The sequence below is a fragment of the Brassica oleracea genome, chromosome C3 (genome assembly GCF_000695525.1).
Source record: "Brassica oleracea var. oleracea cultivar TO1000 chromosome C3, BOL, whole genome shotgun sequence".
NCBI classification, from domain to species: Eukaryota; Viridiplantae; Streptophyta; class Magnoliopsida; order Brassicales; family Brassicaceae; genus Brassica; species Brassica oleracea.
Window position 1 is genome coordinate 18,426,888 of NC_027750.1, and position 21,929 is coordinate 18,448,816.

The 21,929-nt window shown below is 35.6% G+C and overlaps 4 protein-coding genes across 4 annotated transcripts; 2 read left to right on the top strand and 2 right to left on the bottom strand.

Moving 5' to 3' along the window:
• The first annotated feature begins 2,918 nt into the window (after window positions 1–2,918).
• Window positions 2,919–5,447, top strand: LOC106328447 (11-beta-hydroxysteroid dehydrogenase-like 5). Its single transcript, XM_013766890.1, has 6 exons — window positions 2,919–3,405; window positions 3,882–4,074; window positions 4,191–4,276; window positions 4,344–4,475; window positions 4,578–4,742; window positions 4,823–5,447. The coding sequence occupies exons 1-6, from the start codon at window positions 3,217–3,219 to the stop codon at window positions 5,426–5,428; spliced, it is 1,371 nt and encodes a 456-aa protein (XP_013622344.1). The 5' UTR covers window positions 2,919–3,216; the 3' UTR covers window positions 5,429–5,447.
• A 92-nt stretch (window positions 5,448–5,539) lies between these two features.
• Window positions 5,540–8,296, bottom strand: LOC106328448 (alpha/beta hydrolase domain-containing protein 11). The gene is made up of 14 exons (XM_013766891.1): window positions 8,108–8,296; window positions 7,875–8,016; window positions 7,647–7,784; window positions 7,547–7,573; window positions 7,358–7,448; window positions 7,128–7,171; window positions 6,948–7,046; window positions 6,817–6,874; window positions 6,681–6,733; window positions 6,499–6,600; window positions 6,344–6,409; window positions 6,154–6,266; window positions 5,884–6,055; window positions 5,540–5,767 (listed from the first exon to the last, which is right to left on the bottom strand). The coding sequence occupies exons 2-14, from the start codon at window positions 7,986–7,988 to the stop codon at window positions 5,699–5,701; spliced, it is 1,146 nt and encodes a 381-aa protein (XP_013622345.1). The 5' UTR covers window positions 7,989–8,016; window positions 8,108–8,296; the 3' UTR covers window positions 5,540–5,698.
• Window positions 8,297–10,956: 2,660 nt separating this feature from the next.
• LOC106331934 (cytochrome c-2) lies at window positions 10,957–12,677 on the top strand. The gene is made up of 3 exons (XM_013770374.1): window positions 10,957–11,189; window positions 11,740–11,873; window positions 12,371–12,677. The coding sequence occupies exons 1-3, from the start codon at window positions 11,078–11,080 to the stop codon at window positions 12,461–12,463; spliced, it is 339 nt and encodes a 112-aa protein (XP_013625828.1). The 5' UTR covers window positions 10,957–11,077; the 3' UTR covers window positions 12,464–12,677.
• Window positions 12,678–18,840: 6,163 nt separating this feature from the next.
• Window positions 18,841–21,687, bottom strand: LOC106331585 (protein phosphatase methylesterase 1). Its single transcript, XM_013769972.1, has 13 exons — window positions 21,459–21,687; window positions 21,267–21,351; window positions 21,084–21,154; window positions 20,845–20,959; window positions 20,688–20,767; window positions 20,175–20,259; window positions 20,006–20,086; window positions 19,794–19,888; window positions 19,662–19,712; window positions 19,439–19,519; window positions 19,264–19,336; window positions 19,104–19,181; window positions 18,841–19,024 (listed from the first exon to the last, which is right to left on the bottom strand). The coding sequence occupies exons 1-13, from the start codon at window positions 21,560–21,562 to the stop codon at window positions 18,986–18,988; spliced, it is 1,038 nt and encodes a 345-aa protein (XP_013625426.1). The 5' UTR covers window positions 21,563–21,687; the 3' UTR covers window positions 18,841–18,985.
• Between the last annotated feature and the right edge of the window lie 242 nt (window positions 21,688–21,929).

The following is a 21,929-nucleotide window of genomic DNA, read 5'->3' on the forward strand; positions in this document are numbered from 1 at the left end:
TTTAATTTTCATAACATCTGATGCAAAGCATTCAACTTTTGGCAATGCATCTTGAACCTCTTCGTAGACAGCTTCATCTACCCATTTATACAAGTGATCCTAGACACAAATCATGAACACAATCTTTATATTCAAACAATTTCTCACTGACTACCTAGCCATTGAATCTTATGTTCTTTTCTTAAACACAATCAAATTAAACACTTACATTTTGAAACGTTGGGCATCTAAAGAAAGTTCTTCCTGGATTGACCTTCGTTTTTGATGTGTATATCCCAGTTCTTCGACCACAGCCGCATTGCTCCGGGATACCACGAATTCCCATCGTATTCACAGACGAATCCTCACAACCCGAACTCATCATGCGATACTCGAAGAAGAAGAGATGAGAATCAAGATTCTAAAGGACGAAATCGAAGAGAATCGAGCTTGAATCGCGAACTGGATTTATGATTTCGCCCATTTAGGGTTTATACCAATCGGAGGAGAAAATGCCGTCGTTTCTTTTTGATTCATTTAACTCAGATCCAAAGAGAATAAAAGAAACTGTGTTCGTATATCCATTGCAAAGTCCACTAGCTCAGTGGCAAAAACCCCTACCATTAAACCCGAGTGCACGAGTTCGAGTCGATGGAACCCCATCTTTTTAATAAAAAAGTTAATGTAAAACGCGTCGTTTCATTAATTTGTCTTTAACTCGGATTCGAAGAATAAAAGAAATTGTGTTCATATATCCATTGCAAAGTCCACTAGCTCAGTGGCAAAATCCTCTACCATTAAACCCGAGTACACGAGTTCGAGCCGTTGGAAACACATATTTTTAATAACACAGCTATATAAATGACGTCGTTTGTCTTAAATCAGACAAAGTAATGAAACGACGTCGTATACTTTAACGTCCGCTTAATTAACAGTTAACTCGGTTAACGGTGTGTTTATCTGGTCAGTCAATCGTAAGTTTTTCTTAATAAACCCGAAAAATCAACAAAAGTTCAGGATTTTATTGGCTAGCCCATATGTCCAGGTTTCTTTTGGCAATTCCCGAAAATTTCAGTGTTTTTTTGACTGATTTCTCAATAATATTCGCACCTGAAAAAACAGGAATGAATAATAGAAAAGTCACTAATTGAGCATGAGATGCTAATACACAAGTAAGGACTCGGTCCCAGCACTCCAACCAGATAGTCTTAGTTCTAACGTTAACAAACCTAATATCTAATGTGTTCAAGCATGGTAAGCTATGGAGAGAGAGAGAGAGAGAGAGAGAGAGAGAGAGAGAGAGAGAGAGAGAGAGAGAGAGAGAGGACTGATTGTAGCAATAGAGTGGGCAACCACTAAAGATCTTCAACAAATACATATAAATATGATAAATTGTATTTGTTATTCATGCGTAAAACTTTGTTTGTCTTACCGTACAAAAGAATTTCATGTAACATAAAGGATTGAAATAAGATCAATATTCTTTCAAGAAAGTGATCTGGTGTATGATTCAATCATTATCTAAATTTATAATTCACATTTTTGTATTAAAACCACCAAATAAATAACACTATACTAATAATAGCAAAAAATTTAAAATATAAAGGTGTAACTTTTCATCTTCAAAGTTGCATAGGTTTGAATGGATATTATTTTTTGTTAGTTGCTTGTTTCTATTTATTTATACCTTAATAGTCCAAGTATATATCTAAAGATATATTCATCTTTTTTTTTTTTGAAAACATAATCTGTGAATGTGTTTCTTATTTGTTCATCTTATATACTATATGTTTTAAGAAATCTAAAAAAACTAAATTCTACTATTTAACCAACTAACTCTTCACAAATTAATTTTAATGGAAATATGCTTTATACTACCAAACCATAAATTATTCGGCATATTTTGATTCCTATATATCCACTCGTAGGGTACTTCTACCATATATAGAAGAATTCTACGATCCAATAAATTCTCGTTCCAAAACTTTTTTCATTTACTACTTTTGCATTTCTTTTAATTGATATAGACCTAAGTCATCGAAATCTTCCTTCTTTTCCTTCAATTACATCTGAAAATGACTTGTAAACCTTATTATGACCATCTTTTATGGGTTGTCCACGGATTCCATTATCAAGAAGTGTATCCACCGCTTCTTGTACCAATTTTTCCTATGAAAATATGAAAAAAAAAGCTAATGAGATCGAAATAATGAATCATAAATAGAGTTCCGTTTCGAATTGGCTAGATAAACAAAGTCTTGACTAACACAACTCAACATTTTGGAATATAAATATCATTTTTATTTATAAAGTTTCACTCCTATTATAACTATGTTATTCCTAAATCTAATTATTCTAACTATACCATGTCATTATTTTGACCATACATACTTTCTCACATGGTTTCAAATAAATCATGAATATGTTATTGAACAAAATCTCATAACTCTATAAAATATCTTATAATTAAATTTAGTAAATTATTAGATTTGAATGTGTTTCTTTGTTTCAATTTAATTAAAATATATTAAATTATATTCAAGATTTCAGAATAAGAGATATATCTAATTGTATTTTAGTTATAATCAAAACTTTAAAAACATATACTTTCTTATGTTCTAAGTATTATATGTAAGAAAATATAATCCTATGCAATTAACATTTTTGACAAAAACTTTTTGGAGGAAAATACATATTTTTATATAGAAATAAATTATAAAATGTAGCATATTTATTTTTTGTAACATGAATTCTCGTGTGATTTCGCATCGATTCTATGCTTAGTAAATATAATAAGATATAATATCAAAAAAGTTATTTTTGCTACGATGTATATATATTTCACGTAAGTATGAATTCTTAAGGAAATGCGTTCAACGTTGTAGTGGGTTCAAGTAACCAGTATCACATCTCTATTGTAACTGAAGCTGTGTGCCACATGCCAAACCGTATCAAACCGGAATCGGAGCATTCTCAAACTTTATCTTTGGATAAAACTCAAAGAGGTCTAAGAAACAAGCACGTGGCCTTGTACATCATTCTGCATGCAGCCATGTTGTTCATCATCAGACACTATACGTCAAAACCTGCCTCAAAAATTAATTTTTCCCCAATACTAAAAATAAACAAGAATACCTTTTCCCTATTTCAACTTAAGTGCTCGTGTCTATCTTCTCTCCTTCGTTTTTGATAGCCTAGTCCCAAAAAAAACTCTGATTGTGTCCCAAGTAAAGAGAAATGGTGGATCTATTGAACTCGGTGATGAATCTGGTGGCTCCGCCGGCCACGATGGTGGTGATGGCCTTCTCATGGCCATTACTGTGTTTCATTACCTTCTCCGAGCGGCTTTATAACTCTTATTTTGTGACTGAAGACATGGAGGATAAAGTCGTCGTCATCACCGGAGCTTCCTCCGCCATCGGAGAGGTATTAAACTAAGAATTAACAATGCGGTTTACTCCTTCAACGTCATTTTCTATAAATCATATATATTCTCTGCCTCTCCATATTAATTTTAACAATATGTTATTGTATTTCTAGCTAGAAAATGTCACTAATTATTGAATATTATTAAATTGTGCCGAAATATACCAAATTTTCAAATATGTTCTATAAAGTGGGTTTTAAGGATGTGTGAATTCATTTTGTTTTCTTTAGAAACACTTTTCTACAGGTTCTAATTGAATATTAGAATCACAAATATGTATTTATATACAACTATTAAATCCAAATATTGCGTTTCGGACAAGCAAACCACCTTAATTTGCCACGATGTTTAAATACACACAACAACAAAAAAAAAGAACTAAAATACGAGGTGGTTGAATTAGTTAATTTAATTTCAGTTACACTAACTAACAGATATTTAATCTTGCATGGATGCTGGTGATCTTGTTACGCAGCAAATAGCATACGAATATGCAAAGAGGGGAGCAAACTTAGTGTTGGTGGCGAGGAGAGAGCAGAGACTGAGAGTTGTGAGCAACAACGCCAGACAGATTGGAGCCAACCACGTCATCATCATCGCTGCTGATGTCGTCAAAGAAGATGATTGCCGCCGTTTCATCACTCAAGCCGTCAACTATTACGGTCGCGGTACACAATCAGTATTTCATAGCTTTGATAAATAGGACTGGTCGAGCAGTAGTTTTGTTTTGAGAGCTAATTGAGCAATTTAACCAAAAATGTTGTTTTACCTGTATTCCACGCAGTGGATCACCTAGTGAATTCAGCGAGTCTTGGACACACGTTTTACTTCGACGAAGTGAGTGACACGACCGTCTTTCCGCATTTGCTGGTATGCTCTCTTGATATTGTATATCTTCCGGTTTTATATACGAAACATTGATGAGATTGTTGAGCAGGACATAAACTTCTGGGGGAATGTCTATCCGACGTATGTAGCGTTGCCACACCTTCAAAAGACCAATGGCCGGATCGTTGTGAACGCATCGGTCGAGAATTGGCTGCCTCTACCGCGGATGAGTCTTTATTCCGTTAGTACTTATGCTATAAACGTTTACTGATCCTTATAGTCTGATTTTTTTTTTTTATCCCCTATATATGATACAAATATAATACTAACTATTATTGTGAAGGCTGCAAAAGCGGCACTAGTCAACTTCTACGAGACGCTGAGATTCGAGCTAAATGGAGATGTCGGAATAACTATCGCGACTCACGGGTGGATAGGGAGTGAGATGAGTAGAGGAAAGTTCATGCTAGAAGAAGGTGCTGAGATGCAGTGGAAGGAAGAAAGAGAAGTAAAGCTTTTTTTTTTCAACCACACTTGCGATTGAATGAACTTTAAATTCCCCAAGACTTATTTACAGTTTATCTACAGGTACCTGCAAATGGTGGACCTCTAGAGGAGTTTGCAAAGATGATTGTGGCAGGAGCTTGCAGGGGAGACGCATACGTGAAGTTCCCAAACTGGTACGACGTGTTTCTCCTCTACAGAGTCTTCACGCCGAATGTGCTGAGATGGACATTCAAGCTGCTGCTCTCTAGTGAGGGTTCACGTCAAAGCTCCCTTGTTGGGGTCGGGCAAGGTCTGCCTCCAGAGGAATCCTCTTCACAAATGAAACTTATGCTTGAAGGAGGCTCACCTCGGGTGACTGCTAGCCCACCTCGGTATACTCCCAGTCCAAGCCCACCTCATCACACTGCTAGCCCACCTCGGTATACTCCCAGTCCAAGCCCACCTCATCATACCTCAAGCCCACAACGGTATACTCCCAGCCCAAGCCCACCCCATTATACCTCAAGCCGACATCGCTATACCCCAAGCCCGAGCCCACCTCATTATACCGAAAGCCCTCCTCTGTATACCGAAAGTCCACCTCACTATACCACAAGCCCAAATTGGTATACCGAAAGCCCTCCTCGATACACCCCAAGCCCAAGCCCACCTCGGTTTTCACGTTTTAATATCCAAGAGTTACCATAGGAAGTGAATGGAGAATCAAGAGTAAGAGTAAGGATGGTTTGGCGTGTAGAGTGAGCTTGAGTTTCAGAACTTTCTCCAAATTAGGAAGTCAACAAAAGATAAATGCAATGTAAAGGACATAGAATCAAGAATAATGCAGCTATGTTGTTACTTGTTAATAACGTCACCCAAAACATTACACTGGTATATAAAATTGTATCTATCAGGTGCAATTTAGATTCAGCTTCTTCACAAGTTTATATGACATGAAAAATGCAGAACCTAGAACCTCTAGGCTCTGAGAACCTGGAAAGAAGATGACAAGATCCTGAAAAGACCATCCGGATTATCCGTGTGAACCTGAAAGAACACAACCCAAATGCAATAGATGATGGTTATTAACATTTCATTTGATGGTTGGTCATAGGCGATAGAAACAAAGAAGAAGCAATGTAGAAACATAGTAACTAACTTACCCAGTGACCTGCATCTTCCAGGACATGCATTTCTACTCCACCTCCTTCTTCAGAGGCGAGCTCTTCCGCGGCGTGGATCCGTTGAAGGTCTTCTAGGGCCCAACGGTGCAAACTTCTTTCGGCCTTTAGAAAATTAACATGCACTCCTCTTGGAAGGTTCTCAACAAAGTTCCTTCCATTTTGTAAAATTAATATAGCAAGAAGCTTGAGTATAGTAACTAGTTGAAGTAGCTTCACTAAACACAGGGACGCTAGTAAAGATTAGATTACCATAGATTTGTGTCTTCGTAGGACTGGTAAAGTTCGGCGATCCCATCCAGGTCAAATGCCCATGAGAAGGTAGAAGACGATGGTCCAGTAGATCTGAGATTGGTAACCACCCACTGCACAAGAAGACACCAAGATTGTTGCAATCCGACAAGAGCTGATACAATCTACAAAGTGAATGGATATACTATACCTGTGCAACATCATTGGAAAACCCTTCTTCCATAAGAGCGGTATAGACCTCGTTCTTGGACGAGACCTTTAAACAAAGACGAGAGATGTTCGTGAACATAACTATGAAGGGCATGAGTCTGAGTTGCCGAAAGATAGATGGAATCTGTAAGTTACCACTTTAGGCAATTGACGTAGAAATGAAATGAGCTCTCGTGGATGATCCTCTCCATCTCCTCCTGCACGAACTTTACCAGGAGTAGCATCCAATACCCAAGCCTACAATGGTTACAGTTCAGCGCGACTAATGTATGTCCTACCAACGGTTATTGAGACACAGACATGGAAAAAACGCTTACTCGGACTGGTCGTGGAAGAGGCTTGGCTGCTTGCTCCACCATGCTTAAAACAACTACACATGTCATAGAAAAGACTCGTCACCAATGTGGATAAACTAATCTGGATGAAGCAGTTTCATAAAGATGGTAAAGTAACCTTTCCCCCCAAAGCTATGACCAACAAGGACCCGCGGTGTTAACCTCAACTGACCAACCTAACAATGACGGAAAACATCAGAGAGAAGTTATCTTTCCATGAATAAAACGTGGTCTGAGAAAGAAACTTACAAGTTTTAGAACATCAGAAGCAGTTGAAGCAACAGAGTGCGGACCTCTCTTCTTGAGAGAAGCTGAATCCCCATGGCAACGCAAGTCTACCAAAAGAAACTGGGAAGATTGAATTAAAGAGGAGCAGATTAGTTACTACAAGCAGCACATAAGTGTAAGTGCATATGGTCAAAGAGTTACCTGCCAAGTTGGGAACTCGTGAGCCAATCTTCGAGCAAAAGTGCCTAGAGTAGCAGCAGGACCCAAACAAAAACAAAAGGTTCTGTTAATAGGTGACAGATTAAACCAATCTGATTATCTCTTTACACATGAAGATATTCAAGAATGACTTTTACTAGTTTTATCATTGCTTAAAATTAGATTAAAGAAACTAAGTGCATGACTTTTACTAGCAGTCCAACGACACTGACCCCAGTTTTTGCCGCTGCCTAAGATTCCGTGTAGGAGAACTGCGGTAGGTGTGTCTGGAACAGACTTGTCCTCCTTCCATCTCCATTTCACCTGCGTATGCATCATTATATATTAGTCCACACACAGAGAATCTCTCAGCTTCTATTGGCCGGAGCTTAAACATTAGGATTATACTCTCAATAACTTACAAGATCCCCTTGAACAAGATCGTACGCCTGCAAACAAATGGCACACTAAAAAATGAGTCTAAAAGTATCAAACTTATTGTTAAAAGAACAAAGCACGTACCAGGATCCGAGGAGGAGGATGTGCAACATTTTGACCCGTTGATTGTCGTTCGTCGACTAATGCCATACGCACAGTTGCTCCTCTTGCTTTGCGGTTTTCATGTACCAATGACAAACGATGACTACTCAATCTGTCACTCTTTCAGCGCACACAAAAAAAAGAAAAACCAAAGTAGAGAGTTAAAGTTAAGGACTTTAACTGATTAATGCAAAAGAGAATTTAACAAACCTGAGAGTTTTTCCCAATTCTGATGAAGTTAGGAGAATTCAAAGCTGGTAAAGAAGATGTCTTCGATGGAAAACTAGTTCCGCATCCTCTGCTAGAGCTTGAGACCGTCGACATTAAGACAGATCAAATTTTTTGTTCCTGTCTAAATTGGAAAACGACGAACTCGCTAATTCAGGGATCAAGGAAGAAGATAGGAGAAGGAGTAGGATGAAGAAGTCAAGAGGCGGAGAGACCTAAGCCAATCTGCTGTCTTCTCCTCCTCTTGATGATCTCTCCGTCGCCGTACGTTTCGTTTTCTGGAGAATCTCTCAGGTTTTAGGGGGACACAGACAGATTTGCCCCTTTCGACGATCCACTTGGCGTGGTCGGTTTAGCCTCCCACCAAACTAACAGCTCACGTTTCTGTCTTTTCCTTTCTCCAAAAACTCATACGCGTTTCTTGTTAAAAATGAGTTTTTACAACTTACATGCAACCTATTACCTTAATTAAGGTGTTAATCCCAAAAATCGATCCAAATTAAGGTGTTGCCACGTGTCGGTCTTCTGTTTCTGGCGATGCCGAAATGTTAATTCCCTAATGGCCGGGATTCGAACCCAGGTGGCGGTACTCACAGCTGTAAGCCCTTTACCACTAGAGCTAGAACCCCCGGTTCAAATTTAGAGATATAACCAAAAACTAATTTTTTCTTTACATTATTTTAATTTCTATAAAACATACACAGAAGTGAAATCAGGTCTCGTAGATTTTGGGGTTCCTTTTCGAACTAAAAATATTTACTAACTTTGTTTAAAAAAATATTTTTACTAGATATTTATATGTTTGCAAATTTTACAAATTATTCTTTTTATTAAAACTCATACTTTAATAGTATAAAATTTGAATCGTAAAAATTTATACAATATTTTGCAAGCATTGTTAGTCTTTTTAATTTACATTTAATATTTTATGTTATTACACTTTCATTTCTTAAAAAAGTGTTATTTTTACACAAATTATGATTGAAATGCATTTATGTACTTATTAATTACATTTATTTAATCATTACTACTAGTATTTAAGATAAATACAATTATTTATAAGATTAATGCAGTTTGCAATTAATATTAAGATAAAAATAAGTATAATATGTATTTGAAATTTTAAAATAACATTTTTATGTAACAAAAAATGTTAAAAATGACATCTTTTTTATAAAAAAACAGTGGCACTTGTAAAAAACATGGATTTTTTTTAAAAAAAAAGAAGAACCCCACAAAATAGGAAACCGCACTCAAATGTTTCAAATAATTATGTACAGGTCCGACTTTCCCAAAGTGGAAACTTCTAATAGTTTGATTTATGATTTATTAATGTTTTTATATTTAGAAGTTTAGGGTTCAGATTCAAAAAATGGTATTTAATAATCATAATGCAAGTTAACAGAAAAAAATACATAGAGAACCGCCCAAATTCACTACATATTTTACCAAATTACATTGAAAGAAAGATGACTTGCAAGAAGTCATTTGGATACCTTGTGATTGAGGACAATCAAAGTCAGGTGTTAATGAATTGCTTGTGATGAAGAAACGGAAATTTTGAAGCAAATAATGCATTGTGGAGTTTGCGGTGCAGCCAATCACAATTTTGGGTTACACAAAAAGGTATATTTGTTATTATGATTCGTCGGTTTTATTTCATTTTTTATATTATTCTCTGTTTATTACTACTCATCAAGGTGAAAAATCACAAGGTAAACCTTCCCAAGCTTCCTCATTCAAGAGTTATAGAAGACAACTAAAAGTAAGAGAGAAATTGGTTTTTGTGTTTGTGTCTTTCTCTCATTTAGTAGGTGTTTCAGTATTAACAATATCATTCTCTTGTCTTTTAAAACATACTAGTGTTCTGTTCCCTACTACGGGTACAAAAAATAATAAGCATGTCTTATGAAACTTGATTATGTATAACTAGATTGGTTGCAGGTCCAATGAGGTAAGTAACTGATGTCTGATGAGATCCTCAACAAAATCTCCTTCCTGATATATTGTGTTGTGATCTGATCCAGTTAATTGATTTGGATTATCTAGTCTAGTGTTGTGTCAGAATAATTCACTCGCTTGTAGAACATAGTTTTAACTATCTCACACCATCGTGCACCAGCTTTGAAATGAGTCACTCTGACTTTGTGTTTTGTCACATCTTTCTTGCGTCAATGGTTAAAACAAACAAATTTGGTTCACGATCTATACCTCATAGCATCAAAATTCATTTCAGCTGTTGCGGAGAAATATGATGAAAAACATATGAAAAGGTATAAGCAATGGTAACTGAAACGACTTGGCTGGAAGAAGCCTGTTAATAACATTGAACAAACTGTAAACTACAGAAAAAAAAAACAAGATCAATGCTTGTAGGGAATACAAATTAAAGGTAGTTTATGAAATTTGAATCGTAGTATAGAAAAAAACGAATGATGAAACCGTAAATTTTGAGAATCAATTACCTTATACGAAGACTTTTTTCGCTATTGGTGTCTACAAAAAGAGTTTTTTAGGTTCATTCCTAACATAATATCCAATAAAAATTTGCCAAAATTTAATTTTTTAAAATATGTAGTGAATAGGAGTGACATTAAAACTTTACGGTCACTCCAATTCATAAACTAAAACTTTACAGTAGCTCCAATTCACAAAGAGCAACATTTCATGATTGTTTCTCTGATGGTGTGAACCCACATGGTCTAGACTCAGACTCGTTTAGATTCCACTCTAATACTTACTACTTGTAAGGGTTAGACCAACATCGCCAGTGGGCCTTCAAATGGAACACGCCCATCCTCCTGACATCTAACAAGAATAGTCATTTAGCATTTAGCAAAATTTTCAATCCATTCATCTATAACAAAATTCTCAATCAATAACAAAGCCCATTTTTAATTTTAAAAAGGTGAATTATTTAAAGAATAAAATACTTAAAAAGGAATAAACTAGTTAACCGACTCAAAACTGAGCACTAAGAAAAGGCCACGTGTACTAAGAGAAAAACGTATGGCCTGTGGCACGCTCACGCAGCCACCTCCTCTTTCTTCTCTTCCTGGAACCTTCTTTTATAACAATTCTCATTTTCACACAACGAAGAGCCATTAACAAAAAAAAGAGGACAGGCTTGAAGAAACTATCAAAAAGGCACCGTTCTGTCTGACTTTTCCATTATCGATCACAAAATGGCGACGTTCGATGAAGCACCTCCCGGAAACCCAAAGGCAGGAGAAAAGATCTTCAGAACCAAGTGTGCGCAGTGCCACACCGTCGACAAAGGTGCCGGTCACAAACAAGGTCCGTTCTCTCCCCCTCCTTTTGATTCCCTGGAGACAGAACCGTACCAACGTTTTTTGCAGACATAAGCAATAACAAAACAAACCTCTACAACTATGGTGTACATATGTGATCGAAGAGGAAAAACAAATAAATAATTAAACTATTAATTATAAATTTATTTTAAGTTTTTTTTTTTTGTAACAATTTATTTTAAGTTTATGTTACAAAAAAATTAAAATTTTAATATTACCTTTATAAATATAAAATTTATTTTTAGTTCATTGCAAGTCCATATTTTTCCTTATCCTAAATACCACATAACTTTGAACGTCTACAGGTTCTTACAATTACAAATCAATTATATGAGATTAGTAACTGATGCCCTTAATCTTTTCAAAAAAAAATTAGATGCCGTAGGCGAATGCTTCCTTTTTCCTTACTGAGTCACGGGCCTGCCTGGAGATATTGATGATTTTTTAGATCTATGGTTCTTGTTTCTGGTTTGATTCATTTACTATTGTCCTGGTCCGGATCTACCTGATATGAGTTCTTGCATTTGTTGAAACAGGACCAAACTTGAACGGATTGTTTGGAAGGCAATCAGGAACGACTCCAGGGTATTCTTACTCTGCCGCCAACAAGAACATGGCCGTCATGTGGGAGGAGAAGACTCTCTACGATTACTTGTTGAACCCCAAGAAGGTATTTTTCTTCTTTCTTGATCGATTTGAAGGAATATAATTGGAATTAGGTGTATTTTCATGTGAGTGAGGATCTTGATTGTTCATTAACTACGTACTTTAGTGGATTTATCCTTATGAGAATTTTAGGGATTATCATCTGTTGAAAACAACTATAAGGAGCTTGATGCCATCCAAATATTGTTCTATTAAATGTTTGATCTGCTACAATACCTATTTTGGTTTGTGCTACTTAGAGATTTAGCTCCATCATTTACATTCTCTTGTTGTAATCAGACTTGAATGTGCACCGTGAGCTGTGTTTGCAACATCTCAACAATGTTTCGTTATTTGTATTCCCTGCTCAAGATTTTTGCATCATTATTCAGATTTAGACTGTATCATATTCACGACAGAGTGGTTTTGGTTTCATCCTGAGTCATCTCTTCGTTTATGTGGATTGGTTGTTTCTTACTGAGCTGATTTTAAGAAAACGTGGATTATGTTTGGTTGTTACAGTACATTCCTGGGACGAAAATGGTGTTTCCTGGATTGAAAAAGCCACAAGATCGTGCCGATCTCATCGCTTATTTGAAGGAAGGTACTGCGTAGACTGGGGTTGCTCGGATATAATGAAGCCTCTATTCTCCTTGCATTTTTTTTTCTCACAGAAAATAAATCAGACCAAAAGCATTGTGGTCATGAACTGATTACGTGTTTCTTTTTTTTTTCTTTGTTAATGAGGCGAGTTGCCTCTTATAGTCGAATATTCGTTTTTGATGTGAAGACCAATCTCCACCACGAAATTTAATTATATTTAATTCTACTTTTGTTGGAAAGCAGATGCTACTTCTTTTTTTTTGTTAGAAACTTAGAATAGCCGTCGTTCGTTCTCAAAAAAAAAAAAAAGCAGCTACTTTAACATGAAAATTGTTTGGTCTACATGAAGAAATTTATATCAGCTTATAACGGTGATAAAATGTATGAATTCAGTTGGTAAATTTTCATATGAATATTAAAATAAATCTAAGTTATATTTTTTGAAGATAAAATATTGTACACGAAAACAGTAAATAAAATAAATTAAGAGTGTTTAGCACATGTAGTGATTTTATCAATATGTACATCTATGTAAGCTGTTTCAAAACAGAAACTAAGAACATATCTATGAATTTCTACAAATGAATCTCTACATATTATTACACTAACATTTAAAGTAATTTAGTTATATAATTAAGTAAAATATTTAATATGAAACAAACTATTTACAAAAGAATATAGCAATAGTTGACAAAAAAGATATGGAATCAAAATTTTTCTTACCTTCTCTCTTATTTTATATATTCTTTTTCTCAGAGTTTTTCATAACATATTATCGAAATCAAATTTCAGTTAGAAAAAAAAACAGTTTGGTTTCGACTAATGATTAATCAAATCAACAATAAATAATCAACAAAGAAAATAAATAAAGAAATTTGAGAAATGAATATATTTTGTTGGTGAAAATATTTTATAGTTTAGCTTTTTAATAATAAAAATTAAATGTATAAGAACTAAATTAATTTTTGAATATTTTTATGAAATATGCAATATTATTGTAATAATAATTAAATTGTTTAACAATAAAATAAAATTTATTTTTCTTAGTGTTCTTCCTCAGTTTTGATGAGGAAAAGTTGTTTTATATTTTCTTTGGAGAAATTAATACAGAGAAAAAGAGGAAAAACATGTCTGATTAGTAAACAGTTGTTTTTCTTTGGTAAAAATAGTAAAATTAGATTATCAAAAAAAAAAGAGTAAAATTATGTTAGATATACATGCGTAAATGCTGCCCACCTAAGATGAAACATTTTTTAAGGCAACTATTGACTGGATGTATAGCGGTTAAGAAAAATTTGAGATCAAGAAGAATGTAAAGAGATACAATACGTGATCGATGTGGAGCCTCCGAAGAGTCCACTAATCATGTATTTTTTGAATGTTCACCGGCGATTCAGGTCTGGGCACTTTCACGAATACCAATGAATCCAGATATATTTTCCACTCAATCATTGTTTACTAATATGGATCATTTATTTTAGAGAGTATCCCCCGAAATAGAGGATCATTACTTTGCTTGGATTCTCTGGCATATATGGAAATGTAGAAACAACAAAGTTTTTAGCAATTTGGATATGGACCCGAGAGATACTCTCAAATTGGCAGAACCCAGTGTTTTTAAAACCGGACCGGGAGCTGAACCGAAAATTTTTTGGATCACGGTTTAATATGATCTGGTCGGGTCAAACATGGTTCAATAATCTGGTTTAATATACTTTTAGTATATAAATTTAAAAATAATGTTAGTAAATATGATACACAATTAAAATATAAATAACTTTTAAACATAAACATTATAAATATAAACTAGTTTTATGTTCATATGGATGATTTATAGATTTTTGATAGTTTTCGTAGTTTAACAACTTTAAGATCCAATCCGACTACGTAATCGGTTCATGGTTGAACCAATTATTAGACCCAACCCGTTTATATACCCGGTTCATGGTTGAACACGGTCTAACCATCGGATCGGTCCGGATTTAACAATACTGGCAGAAACAGAATCGTTACTTTGGACGGAAGCACAAAATTCTCAGACTCAGGGTATGGATCTCACCCAAGTTCCTGTACCATTGACAATCCCGAGTATACCAGGTAGATGATGTTTTACGGACAGATCTTGGAAAAATGAGGATAGATATTCAGGGCAAGGATGGTATAGTACTCTGGAAGATTATGATGGACTAATGGGAGCAAAGAATACGAGAGCGAGTCAGTCGCCACTACACTCAAAGATAAAAGCTCTCATATGGGCAATGGAATGCATGAGGAATCTTATACAGTCCTGGGTTACTTTTGCAACGGATTGTGCTCAATTGGTAAAGATGGTTTTGGAACCAGAAGAGTTACCAGCTTTTGAAAGCTATTTGGAAGACATAAATTTTTTGAAGAGAAGTTTCAACAGCTCAGAGATCATTCATATACCACAGACACAAAACTTAAAGGTGGATAGTCTCGCACGCAATGCAAGGAAACAATCATCGTTTGTCGTCATATGGATGCAAAGCTACTGGGATAGTTCGCAGAGTCTATATGAGTCTGTTTTAGTTGCTGAAAAAAAAAAGCAACATTCTAGATCATATACCAAAAAGATATTGTAAAATATGCATGATTCATCAAATCAAAGTTTGATTTCTTCTTTTAGATGCACCGATTAATTGTGATTATCTTGGAAGAATAAGTTCGTAACATATTTTATATTTTCGGATGGTTATTTAATATTTTTAGTAAAATGCTCTCCACGTTGATCATATCAAAAGTTTTAACTGTATTTACCAAACTAGTTGGGTCCGGACATCTATGATTTGTGTTCGTCTTCTTGATTTATATAGGTTTTGTTGCCTTGTTGGTCTTCATTTTGTTGGTCTTCATAATATTTCTTCATCTCAGCTTTTTTTTTTTTTTTTTTTACACAGAGTTTCTTCATCTCGGCTTGATTTCGTTTTACTGCGTTTTTTGTTTTGTTTTGATTAAACAGTTTGGTGTTGACAATGGTATGTTTTCAATTTTAACTTTGGTTTGGTCTTAGTTTCCTGAAAAACTGTGTTCTTGTCAGCTTTGCTTCCGAAAATGTCAATTTTATGCCGGTTTTGTATACATCATTTATCTGACAATGTTTTAAATTAAAAAATTCTCATAAAAATACTATGTTTTTATTAAATAAAATACAAAATTGTTCTCCATTGTAGAGTTTGATACATACATCCATATGTTATACGAAGATGTTATTTTCACAATTTCCACACAGTATCGAAAATAATCATATGTCAATACATAATTTACAAAAAATATTATATAATAATTTTTAAATATGGCTACTAAAAATAGGTAAACGAGTTATATAGTAACATTACATGCACGAAAAAATACATTAAAACACACAAAATTTTCATCTTTGTGAAACAAATAAAAATTTCATCAGGATCGGGCCTTGAGGAGACAGAACTGGAGATGATACAGGCCACCACTGGAATGAACTTAGGATCTCTACCATTTAGATACCTAGGTGTTCCTCTGAACTCAAAGAAACTCTATTTGACCACTGCTGAACCATTACTACAGCAGATAAAGGCAAAGTTCTAGTCATGGTAAGTTAAAACCCTTTCCTTTGCTGGGCGCCTTCTTCTTATAAAAACAGTCATAGCTGGGATTACAACCTTTTGGTGTTCGTCGTTTATCGTCCCAAAAACGTGCATCACCAAGATCAATTCCCTTTGTAGTGTGTTCCTCTGGTAAGGCGATGTGGAGATGAGGAACTCAGCAAGAGTGAGCTGGGAAACTGTGGTCTTGCCGAGGGAGCAAGGAGGACTGGGGATAAAAGATCTTCAGACATGGAACAAAGCCTGCACAATGTGACTCCTGTGGCTGCTATTCTTTAGAAGTGGTTCGGTCTGGGTGGTGTGGTTTAAAGAAGTAGTGCTCAAGGGAAGTCTCTCAAATTACTGGACAACAAAGCCTAGTGCTTCCTTCTCCTGGTTAGCAAACAAACTCCCCAAACCGAAGGATACTGTTTTTCCTCTCATTAAAGTGCGTATCCAGAATGGCCTCTCTACACGATTCTGGTTTGATAACTGGACCCCATTGGGGAGCCTCTACAACTATCTTAATGGTTCTAACTCTTGTCTTGGTATCTCACTAAAAGCAATGGTTGGTTCTCTGGTTAATAATGGAAGATGGCGGCTTCCTCCTGCGCGATCAGAAGAGCAGCTGCAGCTGCAAACATTCTTAACCACGATCGACCTGACAGAAGAAGAAGACAATTATGAGTGGGAGCTAGGCGGAGCTCAGACATCAAGAGACAGCACTGGAGAGGTCTACACTTACCTAAGGCCGACTCTGCCTAAAGTGTCGTGGGAAGCAGTAGTGTGGACAAAGCGAGGAGTCCCGAGGCATAACTTCCATCTCTGGTTGGTTGTACAAGATAGAATCCCGACTAGGGATAAACTACTTAGATGGAGACTGCAAGTGGACCCTCTCTGTCTACTCTGTAATGGCGCGAACGAATCGCGAGATCACCTTTATAAGGACTGTCCCTTCAGCTTCGATCTATGGACTCAACTGGCGACAAGACTTCGATTGCAACCACTTAGGTCATGCGGAGGTACTCTCAACCAAATGATCGCTCTACTCAAAGACAAACCGCTCACTAGGATGAAATCATCTGGCTCTAACTTGGTCTCTCCTCCCGGTTCAATTCACTCCTACACCTGGGCTTGAGGCCTTCAAGGCTTCTCAAACTTCTGTTTCAACTAAAGTTCACTTTTTATGGGTTCTAACCGGACTTGGTCCGACTTAAAACTAGTCTTGGGGTTTGTAAACATTTTTATTCCTATGCATTAAATATGAAAGCCTTTTTTCAAAAAAAAATAAAATAAAAATTTCATAGCTATTATTTTCGTGGAACCGAGATAATATTATATTTAGTAAAATTATTAAATAATTATTTATTATATATATAAAAAATAAAAGTATTAAAATCTTTTGCTTTTTTAATGAAAAATGTATTTGTGAAAATGTACATTTAATGGAAATAAACATGAACAATAGTACCAACAAATGTTAAAAAAATTCTCAAAAAAGAAGCGAAATGCAGTAAAAATGGTTTTGATATAATCAAAAATATTTTCTCAAACAATCAGTTGGATTTGGGATTATTATATAAGGGATCTGGGATTTTTGAAACAAATAAACTTCGGCCACCAATGAAACTACCATGGATTCGACATAAAAAGAAGATATAAAGACAAGAGGAAGAAGGATGATGTCGGCCAATCAATATTTTTTCAAAACTTATATATTGATACAATATATTTGGTATCAAAATATTTGTTTGAAATCACAATGCATCACCCAAGAAGCAGCAATATTCATTTTTTTTTATTGTATGACAATATCGTTGAAAATTGGTAATTCAATTTCTATATCTTACTGTTGAATCAATACATTGGATTCAAAACCGAAGAATATATGTAGTTTTAAACTGGAATAAGACTAATGTAATACGACAAAGAAATTTGGTACTCAACATGCGACGAAGATTTCAAGTTCGCAGGAACCTCTTTCATCTTTTTAATTATATATTTGTTGTTTCTCATTGTTGTATATGTATTCATGTAATCTACTTACAATCAAAGTAATAAATTAGTTCCAATTGTTAAAAAAAAAAATCAGTTGGCTCTGTATATAGCACAAGGAAGTCCAGAGGGCTGTGCGAAGTTTTTTGAGTGTGAGGATGTCTATAGGCATTTGAGTTTTCGAGTTGGTTCTCATTGGATCTGTGTCTTTTAGGTTTAGAAAATCTAGACTTATATAGATATATGTATATTTGGTTCAATTTTGAATAGATTTAGGTTTCAATGTTTAGAAGCTCTTGATACATATTCAGGGTATTTAATATACGAACTGTATCTGAAAACCCTAAAAAAAATCTAAATACGTGAGAGAAATCCAAAAATATATATATTCAAAAAATACTCTGATACCAAAAGTATGAAGAATTATATCTAAAAATCTGATTTTTTTACCTGAAAAACACAAAACTATATCCAGAAACACAAACCCAAAATATTTGAAATATCAAAAACACCTAAACAATATCTAATATATACAAAACTTTCAGGGTTATTTGGATACTCTACTGGATCTTTGTAAGACCCGGACTCGATCCGAGTGATCCACGCGAGCATAAAACCAAAAAAATCACTCGAGTATAAAACCAAAAAAACCTAAAAGGGTAAAATGATGGACTCAGCCCGATCCAGTTCGTTTTTTCAGGTAAACGGCTACCATGGTGTTATAGCTCTATTTTCTTAACCAGACCGAAACAAGAAACTGATTTTATTAGTCCAAGCAAATATTTTAGGTTTGTGTTGGGGCACTAAAATGAATGATGGAAAAGTGTTGCAAGTGATTCTCTTTATTATTTGTACTTTCGTTTTCGTCTAGTTTCTTGTAACACGAGCTAGAGTTGTTAATTGTTTTTATTCAGAAGCCGACAAGCAAAACAAGTGAAAACCATACGATGTCTCTGATTCAAGTCTTGGGCTGTGAAGGCTTCCATGTTCCTGGCATCTGTAGAAAAAGGGATATTATCTTATGAGACTTCTAAAGACTAAACTTGCAAACAGAGAGTGAGTGATACAACACAAACCTCAACACCATGAGGTCCGATTCTGTTACGTGATATGAAATTCACAACTAGATTCGCAAACTCCTCTGGTACATCTTCCTGCATTCATTTACATCCACACAAATTCATTATCTCGAAACAAAATATTCACACTTAAAGATTATCCAATCGCGTTTGTTACCTGTATGGCATGTCCGGTGTGTTTGACCACAATCATCTGAAACTTTCCTTGCATTTGACCAATTGTGAGGGTCCTAGTCCAGTTTATCAACATCGTTATTACAATGCGCCATATATTTCAAATAAACTGAAGTTGAGACGTGAGCCCGAGTTAAGGGGGAAGAATACGAATATACCGGTCCAATCTATCAGTTCCAGCTAATAGCAAGAGTTTTGGAACAGGAGATGACAAGAACTTCTCTGAGAGACCTTCGTACCTGCAAGGCAACTAATATTGTTCATATACTCTCCGTCTTGCGATTGGTTTCTGTGTGCCAACATCCGTAGACTATTGTCTGTGTTGTGCTTAGAGCTATGTGCACTTAATGATCTAAAACAAGAGGTAAAAGAGGTTCATACCAGCCTTTCCAGTATTGCTCTGTTTGCTCTAGACGTGTACGGTAAGTATAGCTGGAAAAAGGTTCACATTTCAACTCACTAGGAAGCAAATATTGAATACATCTAGTCATGTTCGCAACAGAGATAACTCACCAGTGTTTTGAATCATCGTATTTGAGAGTTGTGGGGATGGAGACGCGAGCGGAATCAATGTTCCTTAATGACCCTCCTCTAACGCTGTACTCAATCTACATAATGATTGTGCATTATTTTAGAGATGGCAGACCCAATAAAGCTTACTAAAGCAAAGTGATTTCTTGTTTGCAGCTTATATATATATAACTATGCGTTTCAAAGTTGCTTACTGCTTTTTGGATGCTGGGAAAATGTTGCATTCTGTTTGAAAGAATCTTCTGCATGTGAATCAAAGAGGCAACAGCAGTACCCTGCAACAAAAGTACTTTGATCAGTTCATCTCACGAGAGTGCATAACAAATGAGAAACAGATAAAGACTTTTCTATAAGAAAGCAAACCTCAACAACATCCACAACGACAAGCCCAGCCAAGCTAGGCAATGTTTTGTTTGCAGCAACTTGAACAGCGACCGAACCTCCCATGCTGTATGTTGATAGAATGAAACCAATTCACGAAAACTAATTACAACATCTACAAGTATATGCATGCGTCTATCACTACAACCCTGTACTGAAGCGAACCCATCAATCTTTCATACTAAAGAATTGAAGTCCCTAATCGTATATTCAATAAGATTTATACATAGATTTAGTATTACCTAATTATTGAACAGTTGATAATACCTAGTACAAGTGATTGTTTATTATACAGAATCCATCTAGCACTAAGTGATAATTGCACATATGCATCATCTTAAGCATTGTTATATACGTCACAACTATGAAGATATGTTTACTGGTGCACTAGAAAAGCATTGATGTACTCGCTTTATTGACCATTCATTTAAAGTTCAACACAGAGAACAACATACCGATATGACAAATAGATAGAAAAAATAAAAGAAAACAAACCTGTGACCAACTAGCACAATAGCTGGAGGAGAATCTCCACACAATTCCTTAATCACAGCCACAACATCACTGCTCATTGTCTGCATGTCCACATCTAAATACATCAGTCTCACTTCTCAGAGACAAGCTAATATATAATCGATTTGAAAAACCACACCTCGAGCGATAAGTCCAGTTCATCTTCTGAAACAGATTTACCGTGTCCTCTCAAGTCCATCGCAACCACACGTGCTTTCTCCTTGATCTTACTTGCCACTATAGAAAACGAGAGCCTGACAAAAAAAAAAACACAAATGAAACTATTACAATGTATTGTGCTTGTCTATCTCAAAAGTAAACATAACTCATCAAACTCAAGAGCAACCAAGATTCGATCTTTAAAACTGAAGGGCTCACCCAGAGAAGCCACCTCCATGGAGACAAAAGACAAGAGGTCCTTCTGTTCCTGCCATATATACGTGAAATACCTATAATAGACACGTTTCATCAGAAACAGACAACAACAACAACAACAACATAAAAACTAAAACCGTTTTATTTTTTCTTTCTGAAAACTTGAGATCATTCGTTTAACGTTACATCGTTGGATCCAGGGATTGACACGTCGTCTTCTTTGTCAAAGTAGCTTGTCCATTCTACAGGCGAATATTTCTCCGAAGAACTCCTGTAAATGCAAACAGTTCACTGTCATCAGTCAAGTCGAGATCACCAAATACAGGAGACGCGTTTGGAAGGAGAAACTAGAAAAAAAAAAAGCGACGGTTGACTCACGTAGAAGGAGGACGGAGAGGACGAGTGGCGAAGACGGACGCCGGAGCTGGTTCTTCGTCGGAGATATCCTCGCGAAGGGGATTCAAATTTGAAGAAGAATCCATCGCTGGAAGCTTCACCTCTGCGGGATTTCACAATAGATCAAAATCAAATTGAACTGATCTCCCAGATCTTTCAGTTTCCGTTCCCACTCTGCAATTAGCTTTTCTCCAGTTCCTTTTTTTTTTATTTGTTTCGGTCACAATTCAATAGGAAGGTGACACCTTGTTATAAGGAAATTGTTATGGGCTTATCAATCATGGGCCCACCAAGGCCCATTAGTTTTATGAAACATGTGCAAAATGAGCAACGGGAAATGTCTTTCAGACCAAGGGATGTAAGAGGAGGTTTCGGCAAAAGCAAATTTTTTTTTTTTTTTAATAAATGTTAAATTTTATTCAAAAGACTATGCTTACCATCAATGAAATAGAA